General features: G+C 41.3%; 3 protein-coding genes across 3 annotated transcripts in view; all 3 read left to right on the top strand.

Annotated features, from left to right (window-relative positions):
* Window positions 1–21639, top strand: part of LOC6567557 (serine-rich adhesin for platelets) — a 35481-nt gene extending 13842 nt beyond the window's left edge. Inside the window, exons 2-8 of the mRNA XM_032740371.2 lie at window positions 3588–3643; window positions 14059–17392; window positions 18931–19641; window positions 19732–19877; window positions 19948–20085; window positions 20151–20926; window positions 20999–21639. Of these exons, the coding sequence (XP_032596262.1) occupies window positions 14140–17392; window positions 18931–19641; window positions 19732–19877; window positions 19948–20085; window positions 20151–20926; window positions 20999–21398 (5424 nt within the window). The 5' untranslated portion in view covers window positions 3588–3643; window positions 14059–14139 and the 3' untranslated portion in view covers window positions 21399–21639. The remainder of the gene's footprint in view (window positions 1–3587; window positions 3644–14058; window positions 17393–18930; window positions 19642–19731; window positions 19878–19947; window positions 20086–20150; window positions 20927–20998) is intronic.
* Window positions 21640–23609: 1970 nt separating this feature from the next.
* LOC6567558 lies at window positions 23610–24611 on the top strand. Its single transcript, XM_001994285.1, has 3 exons — window positions 23610–23774; window positions 24086–24458; window positions 24517–24611. Exons 1-3 carry the CDS (start codon window positions 23610–23612, stop codon window positions 24609–24611), a joined length of 633 nt encoding a protein of 210 aa, XP_001994321.1.
* Window positions 24612–26449: 1838 nt separating this feature from the next.
* LOC6567559 lies at window positions 26450–27212 on the top strand. Its single transcript, XM_001994286.1, has 2 exons — window positions 26450–26620; window positions 26688–27212. The coding sequence occupies exons 1-2, from the start codon at window positions 26450–26452 to the stop codon at window positions 27210–27212; spliced, it is 696 nt and encodes a 231-aa protein (XP_001994322.1).

Below are 27212 nucleotides of genomic sequence, written 5' to 3'. Positions count from 1 at the left end.
CAGCGAGTGACATATGCGACGAGCACGCACAAAAGGGGCAAGTCCGAAGTTGCAAGTTGCAGTGACGTTTCTTGCTACCAAACGATTTTTGCTCCATTGAAGCATTCAATTCTGAGGCGATTCGTACTCGGACTTGGACTTGGACGCTTGGGCGTAGCCATGCTGCATAAAGTAAATGATGCCACTCAACTTGTTTTTAGTTTTTTTTTTTTTTTTTTTTGTAGAAAGTTGCAGTCAGTTGGTTGCTGCAGCAACGAGGCCAAAGACTCTGCAGTTTGCGTTTCGAATGGTGTTGCAATGGCCTGTTAACGGTTAGAAAAGAACGGCATAGGCAACAGCTAGCCAGCATCAAAGCAGCAGAGTCATTTGGGTTTTTGGGGGATTGTGTCATTGACGACGCATAAATAACATATCATAAAAAGCTTAAATTTCTTGTTGACTCTAACTTCGGCTGTGTTCACAATGTGCACATTAGAAGTGTTTAACCGGTTTCCGAGTAGCTAGCTACCTATCCATTGATGACAATCACAGTTACATTTGGGAAGAGGCTAAAACCAATTTGTTAAGCTGAAAGCTAAAAATATGTATAAATATATTGACTCTGGTAGAATTCGGGGAATGCTTTGAAAAATAACCTGAAATTATTCAAACGGCAGGTGAACAGTCATAACTGACAATGTTTCTTGGCTATGAGTCAATACATAATCGCTATTCAACTGCTAATTATCTGTTAGATGTTATCTGGCTATCTGCGATCTCATAAAGTATATATATTATTGATTATATATGAAAATCTAGTCGGTGATATTTAAATGTCTCACTGTCATTCTATTCAAAGCAAATTTGTTTATAAGCTGTCATCTTTTGCGGTCGGACTGTGTTGCAAGTCTCAATAGTTTTTAGAGGTACAAATGTTGCAAAATTTATTACAACTTGTTGAGAAGTTTTTATTTGATAGAACTCGACCTAATCATATATACATAAATAAAGTATACAAAGTATGGTGCTAATTTAATGGGTTCCTTTACTTAATATCCAAAGACTCATTAATCATAATGACGAACATAAAAAAATTTGCCACATAATGTCTTAATATTACATCGACTTAATGCAAGCCAAAGACCTTTTAAAAAGTGCAGTTAAGCGCCAGCAACAACAACAACCATCATATAGCAATGAGGCGTTGCCCTGGCGCAGACTTTAAGCCCGTTCAATTGACGTGTCATCCCCGAGTCCATCATCATCGTTGTCGTCTTCATCGTCATTATCTTCTTGTGCCTATTCCGAGGAATGACAATTTGCAAATGCCTCTCTGGGTGCATCATTTATGCAGATGCAGTTGCTGCTGCAACTTCCAACCAGTTTTCAACGGAGCATCGGGCAACTGGAATTGCAACTAGTAACTAGTAGAATAACCAGCAACTTGTAACTGGCAACTGGCAACATTTAGCGTTGGCTATTAAGGTGAAACGCCCATGCATATTCAGTGCCATAATCCCAACGGTATTTTAATGCTAAATGCTTACTGACTTTGGTGGTGCAGACACAAGTCAAAAACCCGTTTTTCCGGTAATGACCTTCAGTGTTTGCTTTATTATCACCCTCACCCCCCTTCCCCACACAGCACACACAGCAGTGGGCTGAGACTACAACACTGGCAAAGATTGCGGTTCACGTACTCCATTTGGAGATGTTGAAATTCTGCTGAATCCACATAAGGTAGGCAAACCGACTTCCTTAACATGCGACGCATACAATTTGGAGCTGTTTTTTCTATTTTTTTCTTGTTTTTTTTTTTTTTGGTAGTTTCTGTAGATCTAAATCACTATTTGGCTATTCTTGGTAAGTAACAATTTCAATGTGTGCTTATTATGAAGCCCAGGGCCATTAACTCTACACGAGAGGCATAGAAAATGCCAAACAATTAATTACATATGATTTTGATGGCGAATACGAAATCCAAATGCGAATCGAAATCCAGTTCTTACATTATCGCGGCACGCTTTAATTGCAGCCCACTCGCTGTGCTGTCACTCATAATGTTAATGATCACAGCCACGAATCAAGTGCTAAATGAAATGTATGTCAATTAAACAGCCGTTAGCAGCACCACTGAACTAACCAATCGACACGGAACCAACCCCTTCCGCCACGTAATCCTCCCCAGTATTGTTTATCTGCGTTCTATGACTGCGCATTGCATGCTGTTTGGAAACCAGTGTTAATTAAAAAGCTCCACACTGCAATTAATTACCCTGAGAAGTTGTGTGTACTTGAGTCGCTCCAGCGTCCTCTAAGTAGGGGTTATACTCTCTATTTCCTAATAAATCTATTAATTTTGAAGGAAGCATTTGGAAAAATAGTTGCTAGATCTCCAAAATTTTCAAATCAATCAAACTATGTATACTAAACATTTTTTAATTCGTTTGATATAATTTTTGGAATATACAGATTTGTGTCAAATATTTTGAGTCAGCCCTTTAAAAACATACTTAAATACCGAATCAATATAGCATTATATATTTATCTATCAGCTATCAGATTAAATTTAAGCTTTAATCCCAAAAAAAAAGACTCAAACTTTTGTGCTGAAATTGCCTGAAATCAACACTATTCTCGAGCTCGTGTCCGCTGTGGATGGCATGCAGTGTTGAGAAACAATTAAAAGTAGTGATTTTTTTATAACTGGTTGTTGAAATACACCCTCTAAATTCCACAGCTACACCTATGTGTGTCTGCATAAAAAACCAGTTTTATAAATTAAATAGCTCTTAGAACAAAATGCAAATTTATGGAGTTGCATGTTTGATTTATACTCGTTATGGCAGTTAATTGTGGTTGTCTACAATCCAATACAAATTGGGTTGATATCAGCTATATTAAGGGGCAGTCGGTTCAACGAGTCAGAAAAACAAGGTGATCCATGGCCAGCTATTAAAAGTGGTAAAAGCAAAACCACTTGGCATGTTAACCTTGATAATAGCTTCTAGTTTTTTTTCTCTTCTCACCTAACGTTGGCACATTGAAAGGCAAAAAAGCCAAGTGTTCGAGTGCATAAGCTGGCTGCAACTTGGTCAACAGCTCTATAGAAGAGTGACAATAAAAAACCGTTCTGCTCGTGGGGCTCGATTACAACGTGTGGCGACGACGACATCCAATCTTTGGTGTCGATTAAATGCCCCCAAATGCCAACACTTCTGCGCAACGAGTATAAACTATGTCTTACAGCCGACGCTGCTCGCTTTGGCCTGGCTAAAGCGCAGAGCCAAGAGCAACAACTGGTCGCTTGGCAGGACGGGTATATTGCCAACGGGAGTCATGAAATACGATCGCAACGTGCATCGAATTCGGGTCATTGCTTATAGCTCGCTGCCAGCCTTGGCGCCATACAGTTGCGGACTGCTGGTGGGAGGCAGGGTTTCTTAACATTTGGTAATTCGATTTCAAGTAACGAGCGCTGGCCAAATACAAAATTGCATGCGCCCGCCGGGCATTGAACTGTACTGACTTCAGTTGTAGTCATTGCAATTATTTGTGACAATAACCAAAGTAATGTTTTTCTTTATGTTTTGCTTCATATTTTCCAGGAAAAACCATAAAACTAAACGGGCAGCAAAACGTGTCAGGAACAAAGTTCGCGCAGGTATGAAAACTTTTAAGCCAGCAATAATATTCCCATTGAAATTCACAGAGAATGCAAAAATGCGTAACCGCGCAACGATGCTTGGTAACAGCTTGCAACTCGGCTGCATGGCACGCCTCCAGCGCCCACGCTTAACTATAATTTACAACAAAGTGCAAATGTACATGCAAACACACACATATTCACATGCATTTGTGCATAATTGAAGGCAACAGCAATTGCAACTGCAACTGTGATTGCAATTGAAGACCTGCCAGCACGCTGGCATGTAAAGCACTTGTAATTCGAAACGACTGCCCCTAACAATGTGGGGGCACGCCGACGGCTGGCAGGTGAGAGAAATGAAAGGGGGCTGGCTCCCAGGCCGGGCAGCCATGTCGCAAGACCGGGAAGCATTGCCAACTCCCATTGTAATTGTCATCGACTGCAAATCGCATGCAAAGATTGCAAATACATGTTGCCAACAATTGGCGATGCCTTAGAGCTTCTGAGAAATATATTGTTTGCTGCATATTTAATTAAAGACCATAATTGGCCCCGCATTAAGAAAATGTGTGAAACTCTTTAACTGACAAGCAATTAACTCAAAGGGTAAAACTCAATCCTTTCATTTGAGTTGGCAACTTTCACATAGTGTTCAATTTCAAGTTTTGAAATGAGCAAAAAATGAGTGAAAAGGATTTTTGTGTGTTTGTGTAATGTACTTATTTATATTAACTGTGATCTGCATAAATGTTTACCTTGTTGGAGGTATGGTAATTAATATTTAAACATATTAAAAGATAGAACTTTTGTATTACTTTTCACTTCGTAATTAAAAAGGCACATTTTGTATCCAAAATTGTGATGTAATTATACTGAACAGAGTAGCAAGCAGTCATCAGAAGAAACAAAATGCAAGTTTCTGGCTTCCCACTTTGGCTGTAAGTTATAATAATATTTGAAGCAAGTTACGCCTTTGCTTTGATATTTTTATGAAATACCTTACCCCCACTCTAATCATAAATGTGAACACAAATAAACACTTAAGTGGGAAGAGTCAGTTGAATAGATTTTCAGTTGGAAAACAAACAACAATAAAGACGAGGGAACAACAGCAAATGGCAGCTGCATTCAAACGTTTAGTCTGAGAGATTTGGTTTTGAAATTAAAGACGACAACAATAAAACTTTCCATTTCTAACAAAATTACACTCCACACCAAAACAAAGCTACAACAAATTTATCTCGTTATCCAATTTTTTTTCTGTTTTGTCTTTGGTTGTTACAGTAAAAATGTATTTTGAGTTTTTGAAGGCACGAAATTTGTTACATCCAAAAATATATTTGTATCTATTTGTGTGGCATGCCTTTGCGCAAGATGAACACGTGGTGACTAGAACCACTTTGTGGTAGCGTTAATGGGGCATATCTGATTATTAATTAATGCCGCTGCTTGTTTTCATTGTGCAGCAATACATTAGGTGTTAAACGCCAAATTGTTGGTCATTTAAATAACTTGATGCCAGTCAAACATGCAACGTGGTCTTCATAATCCAGCCAGCATTGCGTTGATTGACAAACTGGAAAAATGCATTTGCATCGTTGCGGCAAGGCAAATTGAGAGATTCATCAGCAGTAGCATCATCTGCTAAAAAAAAACTTGTTGACAATGTGTTGAATTTAATGAAGAAAAATGTCATTCGCATTTTGTGCCATAAACTCTCAGCAAGCCCCCCTATTTGTTGTTGTTATTGTCTGCATTAAAAGTGCATTAAAGCAAATTGCACATAATGTACGAAATTACGAAAAAAGCAAACAAAAACAAATAACCAGGCAACGGCGCTGTTTTTTGCAGTGCGTGTGAATTGAGGCGCGATAAAAACCGCCTGAAAAACTCGCGCCCAGTGCAACAGTTGCGACAGCATGCTGTCAAGCTGATAATGTCTGGGGATATTCCATAGGCCGTTAGATAGCGAGATCTCTTTAATATCGCTACCGCAATGCCTTAATTGAAACTGTCAATTGAAATTTCTCTCTATCTCACTCTTTCCCTATCTCTCTCTCTCTCTCTTCACTCGCCATTTTTGGCGTAGGCGACGTGACAGTGAAAGTTTTAGACGTCGATTCAACTATTGGTTGCAAAGTACACAAACACACACAGGTAATTAATGCCAATTAAATGTCAAGTTGCTGGGCGTGTTAGCGGCAGCAACGGCAACTCAATTGTTGACCGCCCCAAACTTTGACTTTCAAATGCTGACTGCACTGATTAATTATGCCACACCATGTTGCACTCGCTCGCGGCCCAGACAAATGCAATTCGAGATCGAGCTCGAGCTCGAGCTCGTTTAAGGGGCAAATGCATCGCTAGACGCTACGACGATGGCAGCTCAATTGATTTCATTTCTCACGAGCAACGTCGCGACGTCAGCTGTCAGGCTCGTGAGTTTGGTTGACTAGTTCGCCAGTCTGGTTGCCAGTGGTTGCCAGTTGCTTTAATTAGGCGCAGGCAAACAGCCGGCATCTGGCAGCAAAAGCCACTCACCCCACAAATGCAGTAAGCTCGCTTGCCATGTGCACTTTCTACTCAGCTCTGCGAAAAGAAAAATACAAAAGAAAAATGCAAGTTGCCGGCGGGTCGATGGGCAACAGCAACAGCAAAATCAGCAACTGCCTCAACAACTTTTGAATGTGCTGTAATCACACAACAAACTTATATATGATTATTCAATGCAAAACCTTTTGTTGTTTTTTTTTTGCCTGCAGGTTCATTGCCCAAAAGTTGCATTTTCTATTTGCCCTGCAATAGCTGGCTGCAAAAACCCCTCGGGCTGCCAACACGCTTCTTCTATAGACAATAATTGCTACCTGTGGTTTCTTATCTCGTTTTCCATTGAACTTTGAACTTGTCCAGCCTCGCAGCGTTTGACTGGCTTTCTTTTAGTGCAATAGCTTGTGCAGCTGCAACAATTACCGCCAATTGCCAAAAGTTGCTGCCAAGCTGCAGTTCATTCAGTGCATGTGCTCGTTTGTCCTTGTATGCGCTGCGTATACGTAATATTTGGATTGCGTGGCAAACCTCGTGCCCAATATTGTTGGTAAAGTCCCGATCATTTGTACAGGCTGTAAACAATTAATTGCATTTGGCTAACACATAAGTTGGCACAAATACAAAATTAAAATGGAATGTCTTGTTAACTTTGGACTTTGCTGATTTAGCAACTAAAGTTAAATTTTATTTACTGCAAAAATCAAAAGCTAAACTTTACAAACTCTTAGTTTAATGACTTTGACCAATATTTTCCAACAGACAAAAATATACATTTACATTTACTCATATACGTACACATAATTAACTTCCCAAATGTCAATAAACTATTATTTGCCTACTTCTATTTGCAAATTCATTGTCTTTCTGTGTTGTTCGCAAACACTTTTTGAACTTTGGCATACAAATACATTATTAAACTACTAAATACGCATACATGTGTACATATTTATAGTACAAGATTTTCCATCATTGATTGGGCTGCTCTTTCATGCTCAAAATACTTATGAATTTTAATGCTGCTGCTATTGAATTTTTGGCCAATAAATTTGCAAATTGTTCTCTTGTGGCATTTATTGACTTATTGACTGAGTCATTTTTCTCAGCTTGACTTGCGATGCCTAATTGGCGTGGTTGATTTTTGTGCTGTGCTTTAATTTCACATAGTAGTTGGAAAAATGCATGATGTATGATCTATGATGTTCAAAGACATTATAAATAATATTTAGCAGGCAATCATACTCAGAATATTTACGACTGCCTCCGAAAAAGAGTATAGCCAAAAAAAAAAGTATAAGGCTAAAAGATAATCATAAATCTTTTTATAATACGAGTGCTAAATATTCGTGGAGTTAGATTTAGTCGTCGCATTGGTGACATTGCTGCTGGGTGTTCATTATTTATGGGTTGTACGTAGTCAAGACTTGAATCTGAACCGGTTGTAAGACTTTTTAAAGAGCAAACAGCTGAGCACAAAGCAAACAATTGTCAGACTGTGAACTATGCACGATGCTTAATGCCCCCAGCTCTTTGCCAAAACCAAAAGCCACAATTTGGAACAGACGACTCGCAGCTGACAGCGTGTGCTGCTTTTGTGCTGCCTTACTGGACTACCACAATCATGAGTCATGAATTTAACCTCAACTGGGACTGCAACTGTCTTGGGCAGGTCGGGACAGAACAGGCAGACAGTTTGACAGCCAACAAATGGTGCATGCAAATTTGTTGCATGCCACAAAACAGAGTCTGTGGACAGTTCAATTTAAAATATGTATCTGTGAAAAATATCCCACGCAACAGTTTTATTACTTCTATTTCCTTCTGTTTTCTTGCGTTTTTTTTGTTATTTTTTTTTTGGCATTTTTTAAGTTTACGACAGCTGTTTTTTATTAGTTAGGAACTCAGTCAGAAGCTCTTGAGGCATACATAATTTCTACGCAACATAAAATCTTTTTATTGCACATAACTCAAAATTAAGCAAAAATTATATAGCCACACCAAGCAAGAGCCCGGAAAACACACTTGACCGGGCAGCCAAGATTGGATGGTGTGCGTGTGTGTGGCCATAAATTGAAGTTATGATCTCCTGTGGGAAGCGATACGCAAAGTTGAAATACGATGCCAGCCTCGGGCAAGTGACACATTTCACTCTTCATATTTAGTTTTTATCCTCGAAACAGCGCTTTTAATGAAGCAACATGTTTCGGCAACACATGTGCCCTTTGAGTAGTAGTAGTAGGAAGAACAGCAACTGGAATCCGAACCTGAACTCGTTCTGGAACTCCAGATTCCATTCGGTTGTTGCATGAATGAATGCGTTTTCATTTATTAATTTGCAGCCTTTTGTTGCTCATGGCAGCTCTTGAGCTGTTGCAGCTGCACCCACAAAGTCGCCAAGTTGGCGTCTCTGTCTCGTCCCTGCCTCTTGCGTCACGCAAATGAAAACGAAGACGATGCCGCGACATGGGAACCTAACCTTGAAATATTTTGTTGCTGCCACTCAATCATATAAAAGCATATCAACAGGCCGACAGTGCGTTCTTCTTCACAAACTTTTGCATTAATTAATGTATGTACAAGTTAAAAGTAAATATGTAAAAGCATTCAGCTACTACATCTGTGCATGGACCATAAGACATCAAACCAGTTAAATGAATTTAAATGCGAATAAGTTAAAGTACTCCGTACTCAGTTGCCTAAAATTTTATTTTATTCTCCTGACCTGATATTTATACGTAATTTGACTTATTACATTATACGTACATTATGCACAGCTCAAAGTGTCTTATAATAACCTAAAGTTAGTAATCCTGTCCGTTGCAGATAAGTTAGGTAAGAGTCATTAAGGTAACTAATTACAAAAGAAGAGTTGGAAGCTTATGGTTTCTTTTTGCTCTCAGTGGCTTATTGAAAGAGTAGCAGTTAACTGAATGGCCACATTAAATGATTCCCTTAAAGTATTATTATATTATATTATGGACTAATTTGTTAGAAAACTATATAAGTGTGAAAAACGAAGGCTGTCTGTCATTGGAATAGCGAAAAGTAAAAGCCATAAAACTAAAATTATGCTTAATAGCATGATCAACGTGTTCTTTGGCATTTAATTTCACCTCTCTCTCTCACACTGCTATTAATCATTTTAAGGTTTCTTTAAACTCAATTTGTGATATGAATCTTTCTTCATATTCGTGATAGATTCGTCTTGTAAACAGCTCCATTAAACCAGTAGTCTTTCAGAAATCTTTAAATTACCTTCAGCATGCATACTCGTCTTCAATCCAAGTCGAGAGCGCGTCAATCTCGATAAACATAATTCTACACAATTTAATTGTCGGCTGCTGTCAGTTCAGTTTATGTTGTGGTTGCTGTTGCTGTTGTCAATGTTATTATGGTCGCACAAGTTTGTTGTCTTACCTGTTGACAATATCCCGCTGCCTGCCCCAACATCCGGCCAATTCAAGTTCTCAAAGGCCAACCAATGGTTAGCTTTTTGGAACGAGTGCCATTTGGCTAATGATATCTGTTGTTTGTGTTTAATTGCATAACCATGACTGCCCGCTGGTGAGCACTTCAACTAGGAAATTAAACGGTTTATGTTAATTAATGCCTCAACTATAATTTACCTGCTGTGTTATGGTTTAGTATCTGGTTGGCATTGGGCTGTGTCGAAGACAGGCCGCGGACAGGTCCCAGCTAGCTAGCAAATTAACAGACGCTTAATAAATGCAGTTAGTCCTCAGAGTACTTTGCACTCAGTCAGTTAAAACCACTGGTTTATCTATGACAGAAAACAACTTCAACATACTTGTACTTTGATAGAGAAATAAATTTTTATTTACTTGACTATCTCAATTCTAGAATTCCTTCGAGCTAACGCATAAGAGCGAAGATTTCTTTTAAAAAGAAGATCTAAAACGCCGGTACTATTTATAAACTGTATGAATAGATTATTTGTTGGCTCATTTAAATTTCAAATGACAATTAGCCATCCATTTGCCGCTATATACATTTAAAACATTTCAAATTTCAACTGAGAACTGTGCACTTTGCCAACCACAAATTTAATAGTCAATTGCCATTTAAGGCTTAATCGAGGTAAACTTAAAAACAGCGACGATTCGTGAGAGAACCTTTCTAATCAGAGTAATCGAGAGCCAGCTCAATTTCCATGGCTCCTAGACGGCTTTTGTTTCGACTCTAATTGCCACTCTGCCTTTTATGGCCAGCATCGAGACGTCGACATTTAAAGCAGCGCCCACAACATCCGCTCAGGCAAAGCGGCCCAACCCCAAATAAACACTTTAAGCTCAGGAATTTATTCATTTTCATACTATGATTATTCTTAGACTTTTTTCAAATACTTTTGCACAAATATTGAGCCAGTCATCGCCCATAAATTGTAATAATATCTGGCCCAAGTCAAACATTGAGTGAGTTTCCTCTGCGTAGCTAAGTGAATAAAAATAAATGTTCGAGTGCTCCCCCATTCGGTTTTGCATAATCCAAAACACAGAACTATGGCATGCATAACGCAGGTGTATATACAATATATATATATATATATATATATATTTATGTGTGCTATTTACTTAACGATGAACATATATAAATAAACAAACATCAAACTAAATGGGAAATATAAATATGCAGCAGAACAAACGGCAGCCGTCGACGCGGCCACGCATAAATTTCACGTGTAAATGTGGAACAAACTTCTCGCACATCACGAATCTTTTATTTAAATATACATAATCTTTGCTCATCTCTCGTTTTCGATTTTCAACAACTGCAACGGAAACTTCTTGTGGTGTTAATTTGTAGAGCTGTGAATTTTGTAAGGTTTGCAGCTTGATCGATGGCTAATGGCTTTGACTTTTGATCCAAATAGGACACCATACCACTAAGCATGGCACATGGTAGACCCACTTCTCGAACGCTAATGGAGCATTTGATGGGATTATTTATGCCTCAGCTGTTTGATGCAATCAACAGTTCCAACTGCAACATTTTATGTTCTTTCTGTTCTTTACGACCAATCCGAAACTTGTTTATCGGCAGTACATATACAAACAGAAAACAGACATACATAAGTATTCGGAATTCCATAAATGCCTCACATTGACTGCAGATTAGCCAACAGGCGGCAATGACCAATTGCAACCAGCAACCAACAGCCAAAAGAAAGGATGAAAACAATTATGAGCCGTCGGGCGAGAAGAGAACTTTCTGCTGTTGTTTCAGCTGCTGTTTGTTGATTAAACCTGTTGACCCCAATCCGAAACCGTCGCGACGGTCAGTTAACTGTTTCGTTGCCTGCAAGCGACAAAGAAAACAAAATTTATATGCCAATGATCAGATTAAAGCAAACACAAAGAGCCGAATGCAAAATAATAAAATGACTTGACGGCATGGAACGGGTTTAATGCCGGGAACGGCCGAAAACGCCAATACGCTTTATATATGCATATTCTCGGGTATCAATTAAATGGTGCGGAACCCAGCTGACCGACTTTTTTTCCTACAAGTCGAAGTCAACTGCTTGGCTAACGAGCGGACACCAGTCCTGGCTGGGCGCTAGATCCGTGAGTTTGGAGCATGAAATTTATGCAGATCTATTTGTGTTACATTTCTGTGACAGCAAAAACAACATTCATCTTGATATCTCTTTTCTTTGGGCCAATCGCAACGTTGGCAACAGCATTCCTTATGGCGATAGTTCCATGGCTAAACTGGAAAAATAGCTGCAAGATGTTGTTGTCCGGTCGCCTCAACGTTTACTGAATATTGACAGCCAGCGTTCCCCTTTTGTAGTCGAGTTGCTGCCCATTTTATGGTCAAATAGCTATGTAATTTGTTGCTCGTCGCATTTTGCTCAATGTATTTCACTTTTGGTCTAATTTGGAGGAACTTGTGCCACTTGTTGATCCCTTTTATGATTTATGCGCAAATTGGAAATAAATCGTGAGAACAGTAACTCTAAACGCTGGCCTCCACTTGATTAGCAGCAGGCTGAGAATTGGCGCACAAATGCAGTCACGTTGTCTGTTTGGCCATAAATAAATCGACAATCGATGCCGCAACCAAATGCAAATGAGTGAAAGAAAACTGCAAACAATTAACAGGCAACCAACAGCAGCAAGAAATTTATGTGTAACACAGGCAAACAAACGCGATATGCAAAGGCAAAAACTAAAGCACGGCAGCAACATTTGCCTTTCCAGCCACACAATGTTATGCAATTGTGTATGTGCTGTGATATTGCCCCTGCAACAAGTCTCGCTTCTGTGTCCAGCTTACAGCTCGGATGCCAATTGTATTTGCAAACGGATTGCACAAAGCCAAGATTTATGCATATCAACGTTTAGCCCAAAACGTTGACCCAAAAACTGCTCTGACAGGCGATGCAAAAATCAAGCGTACCATTTGCAACAGCAACAGCAGCAGCAGCAGCTGCTGCAGCAACGTTTAACAATGGGTCAACTTTCGTTCGCGTTGGTGTTGATAAATGAGCCCCAAGAAGCTGAAAATGTTGTCTTGTTGTGCCTGTTGTCATCTTTTATGTTGCTTTGTGTTGTGTTTGTGTGTGTGTTTTAGCGTGTATGTATTTTGTGGGTGTTGTCGACGTTGTCGCCGTTGTCAGCAACAACACTTTCCCAATTAGATGCCGCCACAATATTTTGTTGACTAAATTAACTTACAAAACTCACTTGCTGGCACAGCTGGCGTTAAAGAGGGCTAATGATTTAAAGACATAAACGGTGCATTGTTTTGGAGTCTCTTTATTCCTAACTGGTACAGAAGAAACGCCTCGAAAATGAGTGTGCGAACTGAAATTACGAAACTGCTACCAAAACTGGCTTTTCCTTTAAAATGTTGTAAAATTCTGTAGAATATTCTTAAGGAAGTCAGTCAACATATATATACAGATAAAATCATGTCTTTTAAGGAACCCGGAATGAATATAAAGCTTTTAATTTTACTATACTTTTTACGCGTTTGGAAAACTTGAAGTTAATATCCATTTATTGTACATGCAGTCGTCAGTCACATAAACATTTTTAGAAAGTAATTTACACCAACACACATGCGCCAAGTTGATGCGCAAAAATAAACAAACTAACTAACAAACAGCAGAAATAACTAGGAACAACAGCAGCAGCAACAGCAATATATTACCCAACAGTAATCGGAGACACAGTCAAAGTGCAGAGAAGATACACAGGCAACACACAACTTTTGTCAAAGACTGTGGACGAAAACAAAAACACAGAAGAAAAAAAACAAAATACTCTGTGATTACCCATCACATGGTGCCTGCTCCTCTTGCAGCTCATGTCCACGCAACAGCAACAAGCAACATCAACAAGAGCCCACAACGATGTCGACAAGCAGCAACAACAGCAGCAAAATTTCAATAATTTCATTATCAAGATGAAGATTGATTGATAGTCGCGATGGTAAATGAATGTTTGACTGCTTGGTGAAGACATTGAATGACCGACCGCATGGCCACTTGGCCAATTGGTTTTGCCTGCTTATGGTGTGGGACGCGGTAAGGGAAGACGACGACTAATGCAAATTGTCAAGTTTGACTACTGCAAATTGTTGCCGCTCTTATATTTACATTCAATAACTTTCGATTCATGCCGCAGAAGCTACTGCATTCATGTGTATGGCAAATAGCAGTGAAAGTTGATTGTTGGCTTGGTCAGTGCAACAGTAACAACAACTACAACTACAATTGCTGGTAGGGCTTGCGCAATCTCCACTGCAATGAAAGTTTTTTTCAGTCAGCCTTTAAGCTTATGCGCTAATAGCACAACAATAATAACAACAAAATTCAGCATTACTCATGGTAAACTCATTTTCTTTTTCATTGACAGAACATGGTGAAATAAGGTAGCAAACAAAAACAAGACGACAACAGCAACAGCGAATCGCAACAGCAACGTAATTACGCAACAATGTCATCCTCGATTTGTTCGCACTTTACGCAGAATGCGTGGAAGAAGGATTTATGCTCGAACTGTTTCAAGTCCAAGGATGAGCACAAAGCAGCCGCTGCTGCAGCAGCTGCTGCCGCCGCCGGACAACACAGCTCCAAGCCGAGTGCCCTCAAGTCAGATAATAGCCACACAAAGACTGATTACCCCAACAAGCACAAAACGCCCGCCAAGAGCATCATCAAGAAGGCATTTGGCGTGCGGCTCACCACAACTAGCATGACTAGCAGCAGCAGCAACAACAGCAGCTTTAGCAAGTCCAATAGCAGCAGCAACAGCTCGAAGTCAGGCAAGGTTTGCTTTCCCAAGCAGCTGCACGAGATCATTGGCTATGGCGGCGAGTGGTCGGAGGACGACGACGATGATGATGATCATGACTTTATGAATCTGGGCAACGAGCACGATGACATGGCCATCACGGAAACCGATGATGAAGATGCCGTTGAACTGAAACGCATAACGCGCGCCAATACCGATTTCAACATGAACAATGGTAATTTGCTGGGCGATGCACAGGATAACATTAAGAAATCCTTTGCTGCGCTGAAACTGGGCGCACCACAGGTGGACAAGGAGGGCAAAAAGCAAACGCTAACGATCAATGTGATGCCCTTTGGCCAGCCCACAAAAAAGACAGCGTCCAAAGCGACGCCCAGCAAGACAACCGAGTTGTCCAAGACGACAACTACCACAGCAGTTAGCACCAGCACAGTTATAGCCAAGACAGCCACAACCATCAAGAGCAGCGTAACAAGCGCATCCACCAAGAAGGTAACCACAACACTCACACCCACTCTGGTAAAGAGCACGCCAGCAACATCGTCGCGCGACGGCAAAGATAGTCCGCCCATTGAGCGAGCAATGGAGAAATCTTTGCTCGATGAAATTTCCGAGACGCTTCAGCAGAAACAAAAGCAAAAACAAAGCGAAATCAACACAGCGACAGCACCAGCAGCAACATCAGTCACGACATCGACAACAGTTGCAAGCTGCAGCAGCAATAAAATCAAATTCGAACTGGGCTCGCTGAGTGACGAGCCGAAGCCATTTCTCGACCTTAAGAAACCGATCGCACGTAACGCACCCATAAGCAAGGATCAGAGCAAACCCAAGGTGAACGTCTGCCACAAATACTCCGACACTGACAGCAATTGCTCGGACACGGAGAATGGGGTCTCTGCCTACTACGACGTAGTTGAGACGCAGCTGAGCTACGAGAATCTGCCCGATGGCAAGTACAGTGAGCAGGTTGGCGTGGCCAGTGCCCAAACAGAGGGCAGCAACACACATTACTCCAGCTCCCAGTACATAACGGACATGTTGCTCAGCTCGAAAACACGGGCCGCCAGCTACAATCTACACGAGGGCAACTTCATGACCAGCAAGATCACATCGGATGGTTTGATTGTAACCAAATGCAGCTCGGACGACGCACTTGACTCGACGGGTAGCAGCTTCGATGGCAGCTCCGACGAGGAGAACACCTACAACATGATTCGCAGTGAATCCGACTCAGGCATTGGCATCAGCATTGGCAGCGACTACAAAAATCAGCCCGGCGGGGCGGCGAAGAACAACAACGAACAGCGCTCGCTGGTGGAGAAGAAGCTCAGTGCCAGCACCAATAACTCCGACTACGAAGACATCCAAATAGGCGATCAGTCTGGCAACCAGACGGCAGCAGTAAAGAGCCGTGAGCTGCATGGCGAGCCAGACGGCAGCGCCGATCCAGACAACAAGCTGGAGCAAAAGAAACAGCAACATCAGCAGCAGCAGCAGCAACAATCGCAAGAGTCTGGGGCAGATGCGATGCCACAACAGGTGCCAGCGCTGCCAAAATCGCCGCCACCACCAATGAAAATCGATGCACGTCCATCTTTCTTGCATGGCCTGAAAAAGCCCGAGCTGCCAGCTAAACCTTTTGTCGGCAACAACAGCAACATTAGCAGCAACAACAATTCGCCGCTAAAAACCTTTATGAGCAAGCGTCAGCCCAGCTGTGCCGAACAACAATTTATCACTCAGCTACAAACGGCCATTTCCAAATCGAGTGAGAATTTGCTATTAGCAACGTCAGCCTCAGCCGCAGCAGCGGCGGCGGCGTCGGCGGCAGCGGCAGCAGCAGCAGCAGCGGCGGCTGAGTCAGCCAAAGATGATGCCAAGCTAAAGAAAGGCAAAGCGCCTAATCCGCCGCCGGAGCCAAAACTGAGCGCGCCGCCTACGCCGGAGCGCGATTACAGTTTGGTAGTTGAGTTCGAGCAGGCAGCCAAGGCGGAGGCGTCAGCATCTAAAGCAACATCTAAAGACGCCAGTGACACAATCTCAAAAGCAGCAGAAACTATCGCCACAGCAGCAACGACAGCAACAGCAGCAACAACAACAACAACTGCAACAGTAGCTGGCAGTGGCACAAGCAATCTGTACACCAGAAAGCCACCCGTGGCTGCTGCTGCGCCCGTCATCCGCGAAAAGGATAAGCGAGAGCGTGCAGTCGTCAATCCCAAATTTCGCAGTCTCAACACATTTGTGATGCAGCGCACCAATGCGGCCAAGCAGCTCCAGCTGCAATCTGCCAGCTCCGTGCTGAATCTCAAGCAGCCCTTAACACCGGAGCCAACGCCGCGCAATCAACGCCAACTGTCCATGTCGGAGGAATGTCTGGCAGCCGCTGGCTTAGTGGAGCAGCCAAACAAAGCTACAAAGTCACCCACTGCCTCACCACCACAGAAGCAAAAGTCAAAGTTCTCGATCAAAAAGTTTCTGCGCATGGGCAGCAATGGGAGCAACAAGTCCAATGAGCCCATCTCCAAGAAGGAGAGCAGCGTCTACACGGAGATCTGCACGGGCGATGATGGCAGTGTCATTGGCAAGCCGAGACTCGTCATCATACATCCCATTGACATAAACCCCACGGCCGTTGAAGTTGTCAAGGATATCACAAAGACCAGCGATTCTGTCTCGGCCCAAACTGTGGCTGTGATCACCGCCAAACCGCCAGCTCCACCGCTACGCGCCAGCGAAGGACATCGCGCCCATGAGGCCAATAAACCGGCTCGCCCACCGCCGCCCAAAAGCGCTGAGCTGCGACGCAAGCAGAACACAGAGCTAACTGCCACGCTCAGCATTAGCAGTGTGGATTCCACAAAGATTTCCGGCAATCCCAATGCCGGTGGGTCCATCAAATCTAAAGCGGATAATGTTTATGCCAATTTGGGTGAGTTTTTGCCATATGTAAGCTAAGTGGGTAAATAGAACGTCTCAATTCCATAAATTACACTGAACAACACAATTTTGTGATCATCTCAAGCAACATATTCTTTCAATAAGAATGTTTTTTAGTATTTTGCCAAAATTGAGCTTAGTCAAGAAGATCACAGATTACAAATATCCGATAGATTCGGCCATTACCCAAATACGTATAAGTGTCTGCATTTCTTGTTTATTTTGTGAAACAGTGTAAAAAGAGTGATCAACGAGTTTAAAAATTCCAAACGCCTCTGCATTTGTGGGTGTATTTTAATCTGATCGTGTTCGTATTCGTGATTGTGATTGTGATCCACTTCCAAAAGAAAGCGCAAACAGATCACGTTTATTGGCATCGCCCAAAGACATGCCGCGGCGCCAACTCATGCGACCTTCAGAATGTGGGTCTGAAAGGTCTCTTCACCTACTTTGCCACAAGCGGCCAAGTAACAGCCACAGGCAGGCAACACATGGTCATAGCTACAGAAAGTACTCAAAGTAGAACCAAACCAAAACAAGTTATGCATTCCAATCAATATAACGGGCACACAGAAATCCAAAGAAGCCATCGTCGCTTCTTAAAGTTGCCATAAGCCAGGCAAGGCTGGTCTTCACTAGTCAGGTAGTCCGATTAAAGTAGGTTAAGTGTGCGGGCCAAAGCTGTAGATAAAATATGTAGTTTTACAGATGAACAGGCAGCAGCACAAACGTAAAAACAACAACAGCAACAAGAAACATAAAATCGAAATGAAAACAAACCAAAGCCCAAAGCCAATGAGGTAACCACATGTGAATGTTTAGTCCCAGCTACAAATGCCACTGAAAACTGGCGAAACGAGAATTGCTGCCAGAGAAAGAGTTAGAATCAGAGACCCATTTCTTAGCTGACATTTGGTGGTCAGGCCAATGTGGCGAGAACTTGTTACACCTGCTGCGGTTGCTGCTGCTGCTGTTGCTGTTGCTGCTGTTGGGGTCAGCTTTTGGCAGCTGGTGAAGGGGCTGTCGAGCTCATCAACTAAGCTCAGTTTTTTATTTATTTTTTTCATTTTTTTGCTGTGGAAAAGCTATTTGCTAGACTTCTTGGCCACTAGGCACCATTACGCGAATAGTAATTTGTGCATGAATTTGGGTCAAAATCACAATTAGTGTCGCAGGTTATACAGCTAAAGCTAACAACAAAAAAATGGCATTTGGCATTGTTATGGCCATGAAACTTGGCCAGCAAATGTCTTGAATAGATCATATCTATGAATGCGCATAGAAATTTAACGGATTATGCGCTAAAAACAATGTTGAATTCAATTCAATTTCTTCTGGCCATATTATAGTTCAACAAAAAACTAAAACCAAAATCGCTGTTATTCACCATGAACATATTAAAAGTGTTATTATCAACCATGAACATATTAAAAGTGTATTTTAAATTTAGAAGCTGAACGATTTGAAGATTTAATATAAACAAAAGTTGACAAGCAATCTCCCTAATCAAATCTCTTTCTCAATCCAAAGGCGAAATTCGCTCCTCGATAGCACCACGCAAGCCGGAGCGAACGGCAAGCATGAGGGAGCGTGAGGCGCAGCTGGAGCTGGTCCGTAAACGGGGCATACTTACCGATACTATCTCCATTTGCTCGTCAAACGGTGAGAATGTAACGGCCGATCAATCCAAGGGGCCCATCACCAATCCATTCGAGTCCAAGCCGCCCTCGGGTACAACAAATGCAACGGGAGGAGCAGTCACAGGGCCAGCTGTCAATAGCCGCACCAGCACATTTGAGCGGCATCAACAGAAGAAAGCTGAGACAAAGATGTCCATATCCAGCAAGCTGGAGATCTTCGAGCAGCGAGCCCACGACAGCACGGACAGCGCTCAGCGCAGCAGCCTGAAGGATTCGGTGCGCAAGATTAACAGCACCATCGACAGCTATCTGAAGGACAAGCGCGACTATGAGAACATGTACGAGTTTGTCAAAATGGGCAATGGCCCAAACAGCAACAGCTCAACAACGACGACAACAACGGCAACAGGGACCATAACAGCAACGCCACCGGCGCCACCAGCACGCACTAGCAACATGGATCTGACCTCTGTCTCCGGCCAACGACTCAATAGTCAGTCCAACAGGCGCAACAACATCTACTCGGATACCGCCTCAATAGCCAGCTATTCGCGCAGCGAGTACGGTCCAGTGCGCAACTACGGCCTGAACAATAGCTTAGGTAGGTCAAATCGAATATACTTCTATGAGCAGCATCTACGCTTATCATTATTCAGTAACTCACTTATCAAACTTATTTATTTATTTATAGCCAACATTCCACGCGTCATCTCGGCCTCGTATGCGGGCAGCGAGGTCGGCGAGTTCGACATCTATGCACCGTATAGTTACTACGGCAGCGAGGCTGGAGGAGATGTGGCCACGGACATCAATGACAGCGTCTGGGGCATGCCTATGGTGAGTTTGTTACTCAAACTATCTGCCCGGTAACATTATAAATATTTTATTATTATTTTAATGCTTTTAGGGAAACAAGTTCCGCAGCAAGGCCACGAATCGTTTGCGCATGCGCAAAGGACGCAGTGTCGTGCACAAGACCATCGAGGACAACTATACGGCCGTTGTTGTTGCCAATCATGAAGCACTTGCCCAGGTGCTCGATCAGGTAATCCGTATTATGTAGATTTTAATCATACGAGTCTAATTTCAATCTGAACTCTTTTCTCTCAGCTACAACAGACGCCAGTTGTGCCCGCTGCACTGCGACCGCTGGCCAATGCCATCAACTTGCGCTACGAGGACTTTACCATCTTAGATGGCGCCCAAGCATTTGTGGTGGGCAAGAAGGCCTTCCATGCGGCCTTGTGGACCACATCTCCCGTGACCTTGGCCCTATCAGCTGACTGCAATCAGCTGGCGGGCGTTGGCGGCGAGCTTAGTCAATTAACTGGCGGCGTTTCCGATGTGCTGAATCCCATAACAGAATTTTGCGATCTTGTGCCCAGTTACCAACTCCCCTTGATGCCCACAACGGAGGTGACTCTGCTGCAGGCGACAATATCAGTGTTGCCACGACTTCAGCTGGAAACGCTGCAATCGATTGGAGCCATACTCAAGGGAAAATCCCAGGTGCTAGACAAGAGCAACTTCAACTTCCGCGGCTCCATACCAAATCTTAACAGTCTAAAGGATGCAGCTGGTGGCAATGCGCTCCGCAACGTCGTCTCTGTGCAGAATCTGAGCACATTAAACGAGGAAGCGACGTCGCCTGGCAGTGCGGCGGTGAACGATGCAGAGGAGAATACTCCGACATGTTCCAGTGCCATGCCCGCGTTTGATGATGTGATGACGCGCGAAGTGGCATTCATTATGTTGCAGCTGGTCAATGGCATGAAGAATCTTCAGGCCAAAGCAATTGAGGAGACGCCGCTAAGTCTATCGAATGTGGTTCTTTCCAAGGATATGGAAAACAAGGATGCGCAGGCGCGACTCTGTGTTCTACAGGGGTATGCCAATATATACAATAAATAACTATTATCGAGTATTATGCACTAATACGGATCTCACTTATCCCACAGCAATAACAACGACGATGAGGAGCCAATGGGCACACTCTGCAAATGCGCCCATGGTGCGCTGACCGAAATGCTGCCGACAACGAAAGTCACTCCAATCCTGGCCGATATATTGCAACAGGAGCGAGCCGAGTCCCTGTCCAAGGCTAAGTCAGTGCTGGAGTTTGTACTCTGGGGCCCATCGGATGTGGCTCTTTCGGGCTCGACAAAGGAACGTGAACTGGCGTTGCAGCGCTGGCTGGATCTGGAGCGGGCTACAGTTCTGCATGGCTTGGTGCGCACGCGCGTCGAGCTGACAGTTTACGATGAGTGTCATCTGATGTTCCTCGTGCGCTCAACGGCCAAAATGATGAACGATGCAGCCAAAATTGTATGCAGCTATCAGCAGCAGGCCGACGCCTGAGGTGCATCGATTAAGAACCCTAATAATATTTATTATGCAAAATTGTCATAGGCGTTTAGTCCTTTGAGTTATAGTTTAGCTATACACAATACTTACATTCATATGTGGGGCTTAATGATCCCATACAAACATGTTATATACATACGATGCATTATCGAAGAGTTGTATTTCTCGAATACTTATTATTGATTTAACCTAAAAACGACATAAACGATACGAAATACATTTATCCATAAATTTGTATACACTTCTTTGCGTTGGATGCCAAACGAACATCGCAAGCAAATTGTCTTGTAAAAACTCTGTCTTCAGTGAATCTTTTATTAATTCTAGTTTACTTCTAATTGTAAGTTATTTCTGTATACAACTATTTATACTTACTTACATTATTTACTGATAATACTTACATAATAACTATTGAAAGTATAATTCGGTTTGTCAAAGTAAACATTGGTGTTTGTTTAAATATCCATACGTACAATATTGTATACCTATCTATATGCAAATAAATAAACTGCAATATTTCCTAAAACTTGTATTTTGATCCTTATAGAGAGTAGGGGCTTACACAAGAATATGGTTAAAAATCTGTTTTGAAAAAAAGGAAAACTTTTGGAAGGACATCCAAATCGTCCTTGTAGTTACCCAGAATACAAGGCATTTGTGATTTCGAATCATTTCCATTATATTTTCCAGTTTGAATCTTTATCTTATCAAGTACCCCTGAAAGTTTGCTGTAAGATCTTAGATTTTCTCCAAGAGTATTTAATCTTTTTATTTTGCGCCTAAAAGTATACTTTTTATTTTTCACGAAATTCTCTGATACAAATTAGCAATCTGTTAAGGTGCCACATAACTGAGTGGGTGTAGCTATGAAGGAGCTTCCTAGTAATTACCTTTCAAGTTTGGTAACCTTATCTCTAAAATTTGAGCGAATATCGCATAAATTTTTTTTCGTAAGCAATAAAACACACTAAACACATATTTTATATGTCAAATTGTTCATTTATTTACATTTATAATAATTTATATAAAATATTTTTAAACAGACTGTCTCACATCTCCAGTTTCGTAGTTGATTTTTCATATGTGTTTTTGTTATTGGCCGTATGCATCATGGCTGGAGATTTCAGCTTCCGCGACATATTTGAACATCTTCCTTCGGAATTAGAAAGTTAAAGTTTATGGATTTATTTTGATAGACGCCTAAATTTGTTTTAACGGTATCTTATGAATATTATTTTATGTAAAAATTATACGCTGAACCTCATTGCTTGAGCCTAGTTTAATTGTCAATTTGCGCCTTGGTCAAACCGTATTTTTTCTGATAATTGTTTAGATCTAATTTACTTTCAATCAGAATTTTCCTTGACTGAATCAGCGTAATGACGAAGTTACTGTACTATACTGTGGCAATAGCTACCAAATTGCCAGTCCAATTCTTTTGAGATAACCCATTTTAAATGAATGAAGAATATTTTCAATTAAATTATGTTAAAGCGCCACTTTAAAATGAGATCTCTGTGTACTCAGACACTTATTAATTCTTTGCAAATCTTCGACTATAGTAGGTAGATATATTTATGTATTCTGCTTTTTTAATTATTATAGTATATTATGTTAAGCAAGTGTTTCTTGTGTTGTGGACAGTATATGAAGAGAATTTTGATAATGATGTACAGATTACAATTTATCACAATTCATTAACAAGAATCGACACGTAAGGGATATGAATCCATTGGAAATCGAGATATGGATATGCCTCAACTCAGATAATTGATAATGTCGGTAAGCATGTGAGTAGCAGATGTTGTAGGCAGATTATACACTCGCGATAAGTCAATAATAGATTTATTGAACCCCAGCGAAATGTTTTGCAATTATTATTGATAAATAAATGGCTATTTATATATATACAAAATAAAAATTCTTTGCATACCGTTTGCATTTGGCTGACATTTTTATGACATGGCGACTCTAGAATCTAATAGAGTCCTGGTAGTGGTATGTACTCCGACAAATATACATATTCATTTGATTGTTTATTTTTGTATTGCACTCAAATTGATAACAATCACATTCGGTGGCATCTGAAGAGCTGTCGTAAAACTCTTCAGCCGATAATCGGACCTCAGATAATGCGTGGCTCTGTGAAATATAAAACCTGTGCCCGCTTACCAGCCGACATAGTGAAAGTGAAATTGTTGAAACATGAAGTACGCACTCAGTGTGACTCTCCTTCTGGCCATTGGCCTCCATCAGATCGATGCGCACGGCATGATGCTAAATCCCCCAAGTCGATCCTCCCGCTGGCGCTACGATGGCTCTGCCCCCCAGAATTACAACGACAACGAACTCTTCTGCGGTGGCTTGTATGTAAGTGCACGCTTGGATGAGTCCTGCTTCTAACTTATACTCGGAAAACGAATCTGAAGTATATAGGTTTTTATTCGAGTCCTTGGAATTACTATTTACCTGTGAGAGCCGATTAAATTTGTTCGAATAAAGTGCACAGCGTCCAGAAATGCTTATAATGCAATCAATATACACGGGACATTTTGCGTTGGGTATCCAAACATTTAATTGTTGTAGTCTCAACGACTTGCGCTCTTATAGGGTGAGAGATGCCCTATTTTATATTCAAAATTCACAATTAAAAATTGTACATTTCTTTTGACCGTTTGCAGACCCAGGCCAATAATGGCGGCCAGTGCGGTTTGTGCGGCGACAACTTTTCGACGGGCCGGCCTCGTCCCAACGAGATTGGTGGCCAGATTGGCGGCAGTGGCGTCGTCACAAAGAGTTATGGAACAGCAAATGCAATAAGTGTCGGCGTCAAGATCACCACCAATCATTTGGGTCACTTTGAGTTCAATCTGTGCAACTTGGATACGTTTGGCAGCGAGTCCGAAGAGTGCTTCAGCCAGCATCGCCTGCGCTTCCCCGATGGCAGCGATAGGCTGCAAATTGGCACCCAGAGCGGGGAGTTCGACGTGACCGTGTTGCTGCCCCAAGGAGTCACCTGCCAGCATTGCGTTCTGCGCTGGACTTATGTGGGCGGTAAGTGAACTTATCCGTTAACATTTTAAGCTGATATAAAACTGAAATGCTCGCTTAGCCAACAACTGGGGCATGTGTGAGAATGGCACCGGTGCCCTGGGCTGTGGTCCACAGGAGACCTTCAAAAACTGCGCCGATGTCAGCATCCACTGAAGGAGCTTGCTGGAGTCGCTGCCTACCCAGTTGTGTCCAATGTTGAGGCTTCAATGTTTCTTTAATCCCTCAACATTCTGTACTGTACTAAAGCCAAATATTTAATAAAACGAAAGCATTTAAATGATGATATTATATATATGATATATGATAGTAAAAATCCTAAAACGTTTTTCAAGAAAAGCTCCAATCTCTTGTGCTGCATTGAACTGCTTTCAATGCACTGCTTGCAATACACTGCTTGAAGTACATAATCCTAGACACAAACCAGCACCACTAATTACCGTTCTTGACATCTTATAAAATAGCTTCAAAATCGGTCATTTACTTATAAAACGTTGGAGTCTCAAACTGAAGAATTAATTCAAATTATAACCTGTTAAGTTCTTAGTCATTTGAACGAATTTAGGGATGTTTATCAAGTATCTGATAACCCTAAAATACAGTTTTTTACTGTGAATAAGTTACTGTATATTGCTGTTTTATTTATACTGTTTTAATTATATTGGAGTAAAAAAAATCTGAAATATGATATTTGTGTCTGCTACTTGCCGAGAGAAAATATAGAAATAATAAAATTAAAATATTAGCATCTTATAGATGAGGACCTCCATTTAATACAATCAAGCAAAAGTCATTTGTATCCCTGCTATTATAAATGATTGTAGTAGTTAAAGTTTCAAGGGCATTGCTGTAGCAGATAAGAAAAGACTGATTAGAATGGGACGGTCAGTTACCTTAAACCCTTTAAAAAGATTGACCCACTTCGGTTGATATCTGACTAACAATGTCATTAAGATTTAGAGTTTAAATCTAATAACGCTCGTTTATCATGGCTTTAACAAATGTGCGTAGGCAAAAGTGATTTTTATGAACAGTTTATATTTCATATCAGTTTTATTCGGCTTTTTCTAAAATTGCTGGTAATCAACGAGGCACTTACGCAGTAATAAACAAATCTTGACTCAATTAGTCTTATTGCATGCTTTAAAGATTTTTGAACTTTTATTAAAGCCTTGAACCAAAAACCATTTCTTTTTGCAATGCTGTAATCTCTACGTTGTATCCAAGGCTGCAAAACAATTTAACCTGGCTTATAAATAATTTTTTATCAGCAAAATAATCTACTTCTGATATACAGTAAGATCTCAAAAACGCAATGTTTTGGTTGCTTAAGTTTTTTTAAAAAATCTATTTTTGCAGAAATTATAAGAATTTCATCGATTAATTATAATATTGAAATTTAATGAATTCTTTTGACAAATGTTAAAAAATGCTATATTAAAAAAATAAAAGAAAAATAAATTATAACAGAAATGTATAATTTAAATGAATTGAAAAATTCAATATTCATTGCTGGAAGATTAGATTTGTCAGAAGTTAAAGTTTTCTTAGCAACCAATGTACCATATTCAGTTTGGTTTCTATTTTAATGAGTCAATATTTGGATTGTATTTGAATGTGTCATCGTTGTTTTGGTAAATAAAAAATAATGCCATTTCAGAGAATAGTATTATAACTCGCCAAAAATTCGGCAACAGTCAAATCTAATTTTATGATAAGATTGATAAGAATCAACGAATTTCTTCAAGGGTGTAGAAAAATTTCGGGGGGCGAAAGACAGCCGTACTTAGTTTTTATATGATCAATTTAATATTTGATAACAATTCAAAACAAGAGGAAAAAATAGAGCTTCCTAGTATTTGGCCACCGATAAGACCAACCATGCTGCGCTATATAAGCCTAAGTCCCTGCAACGGAGAGCCCAGTAAAAAGGAAAGTGCAAAGCATAATAATCATCAATCAAAAAAAAAAATATATATATAAATTATCTCAAAATGATCAATATTGCCACATTGGGAGTAGTACTGTTACTTTGTTGCCTCATAGGGCAGATCTATGGCCACGGTATGATGTTGAGTCCAGTGGGTCGATCCTCACGTTGGCGTTACGATTCATCAGCTCCCACAAACTACGATGACAATGGTCTATACTGCGGTGGCTTTTGGGTATGTGCCTCCAAAAACCCATTTTTAATGAAAATAATTGTTTCTATGGAGTTTTCACGCGTTGCAGAAACAAACTCAGAACAATGGCAAGTGCGGCATGTGCGGAGATGATTACAGCATGAGTATGCCACGACCCAATGAGCTCGGGGGCAAATATGGCAGCGGTGTGATAGTCAAGAGTTATGTTGGCGTCAGCTCGGCTGACATTAATGTACTCATAACGGCCAATCATATGGGCCACTTTAGTTTCAAACTGTGCAACCTGGATGAGTTTGGCAGTGAGTCGGATGAATGCTTTGACAAGTATCCACTGGCGTTTGCCGATGGTAGCCTTAAGCTCTACATTAGCTCCCGGACTGGCAGCTACGATATGGTTGTGCAATTCCCCCAAGGAGTCAGTTGCAAGCATTGCGTACTCCGTTGGACGTACACGGCGGGTAATAATTGGGGCATCTGTGAGGATGGCAGCGGTGCAATGGGCTGCGGTGCCCAGGAGAACTTTGTAAACTGTGCTGATATCAGCATTGCGGGCTCAGCTCGGGCATTAATTGAGCAGGCGGTGGAGGAGGCTGCTCCTGAAATAGAGGACTGA

Source organism: Drosophila grimshawi, unplaced genomic scaffold (genome assembly GCF_018153295.1).
Source record: "Drosophila grimshawi isolate 15287-2541.00 unplaced genomic scaffold, ASM1815329v1 contig_311, whole genome shotgun sequence".
Taxonomy (NCBI): Eukaryota; Metazoa; Arthropoda; class Insecta; order Diptera; family Drosophilidae; genus Drosophila; species Drosophila grimshawi.
Note: the sequence above shows the minus strand (reverse complement) of the source record. Positions and strands in the feature narration are given on the sequence as shown.

Bases quoted from the DNA above. Each gene is read 5' to 3' on its own strand.
- LOC6567558 (XM_001994285.1), top strand. From the start codon at position 23,610: ATGAAGTACGCACTCAGTGTGACTCTCCTTCTGGCCATTGGCCTCCAT. The intron at 23,775-24,085 runs GTAAGTGCACGC...GACCGTTTGCAG, and splicing joins TCTTCTGCGGTGGCTTGTAT to ACCCAGGCCAATAATGGCGG. The intron at 24,459-24,516 runs GTAAGTGAACTT...ATGCTCGCTTAG, and splicing joins GCGCTGGACTTATGTGGGCG to CCAACAACTGGGGCATGTGT.
- LOC6567559 (XM_001994286.1), top strand. From the start codon at position 26,450: ATGATCAATATTGCCACATTGGGAGTAGTACTGTTACTTTGTTGCCTC. The intron at 26,621-26,687 runs GTATGTGCCTCC...CACGCGTTGCAG, and splicing joins TATACTGCGGTGGCTTTTGG to AAACAAACTCAGAACAATGG.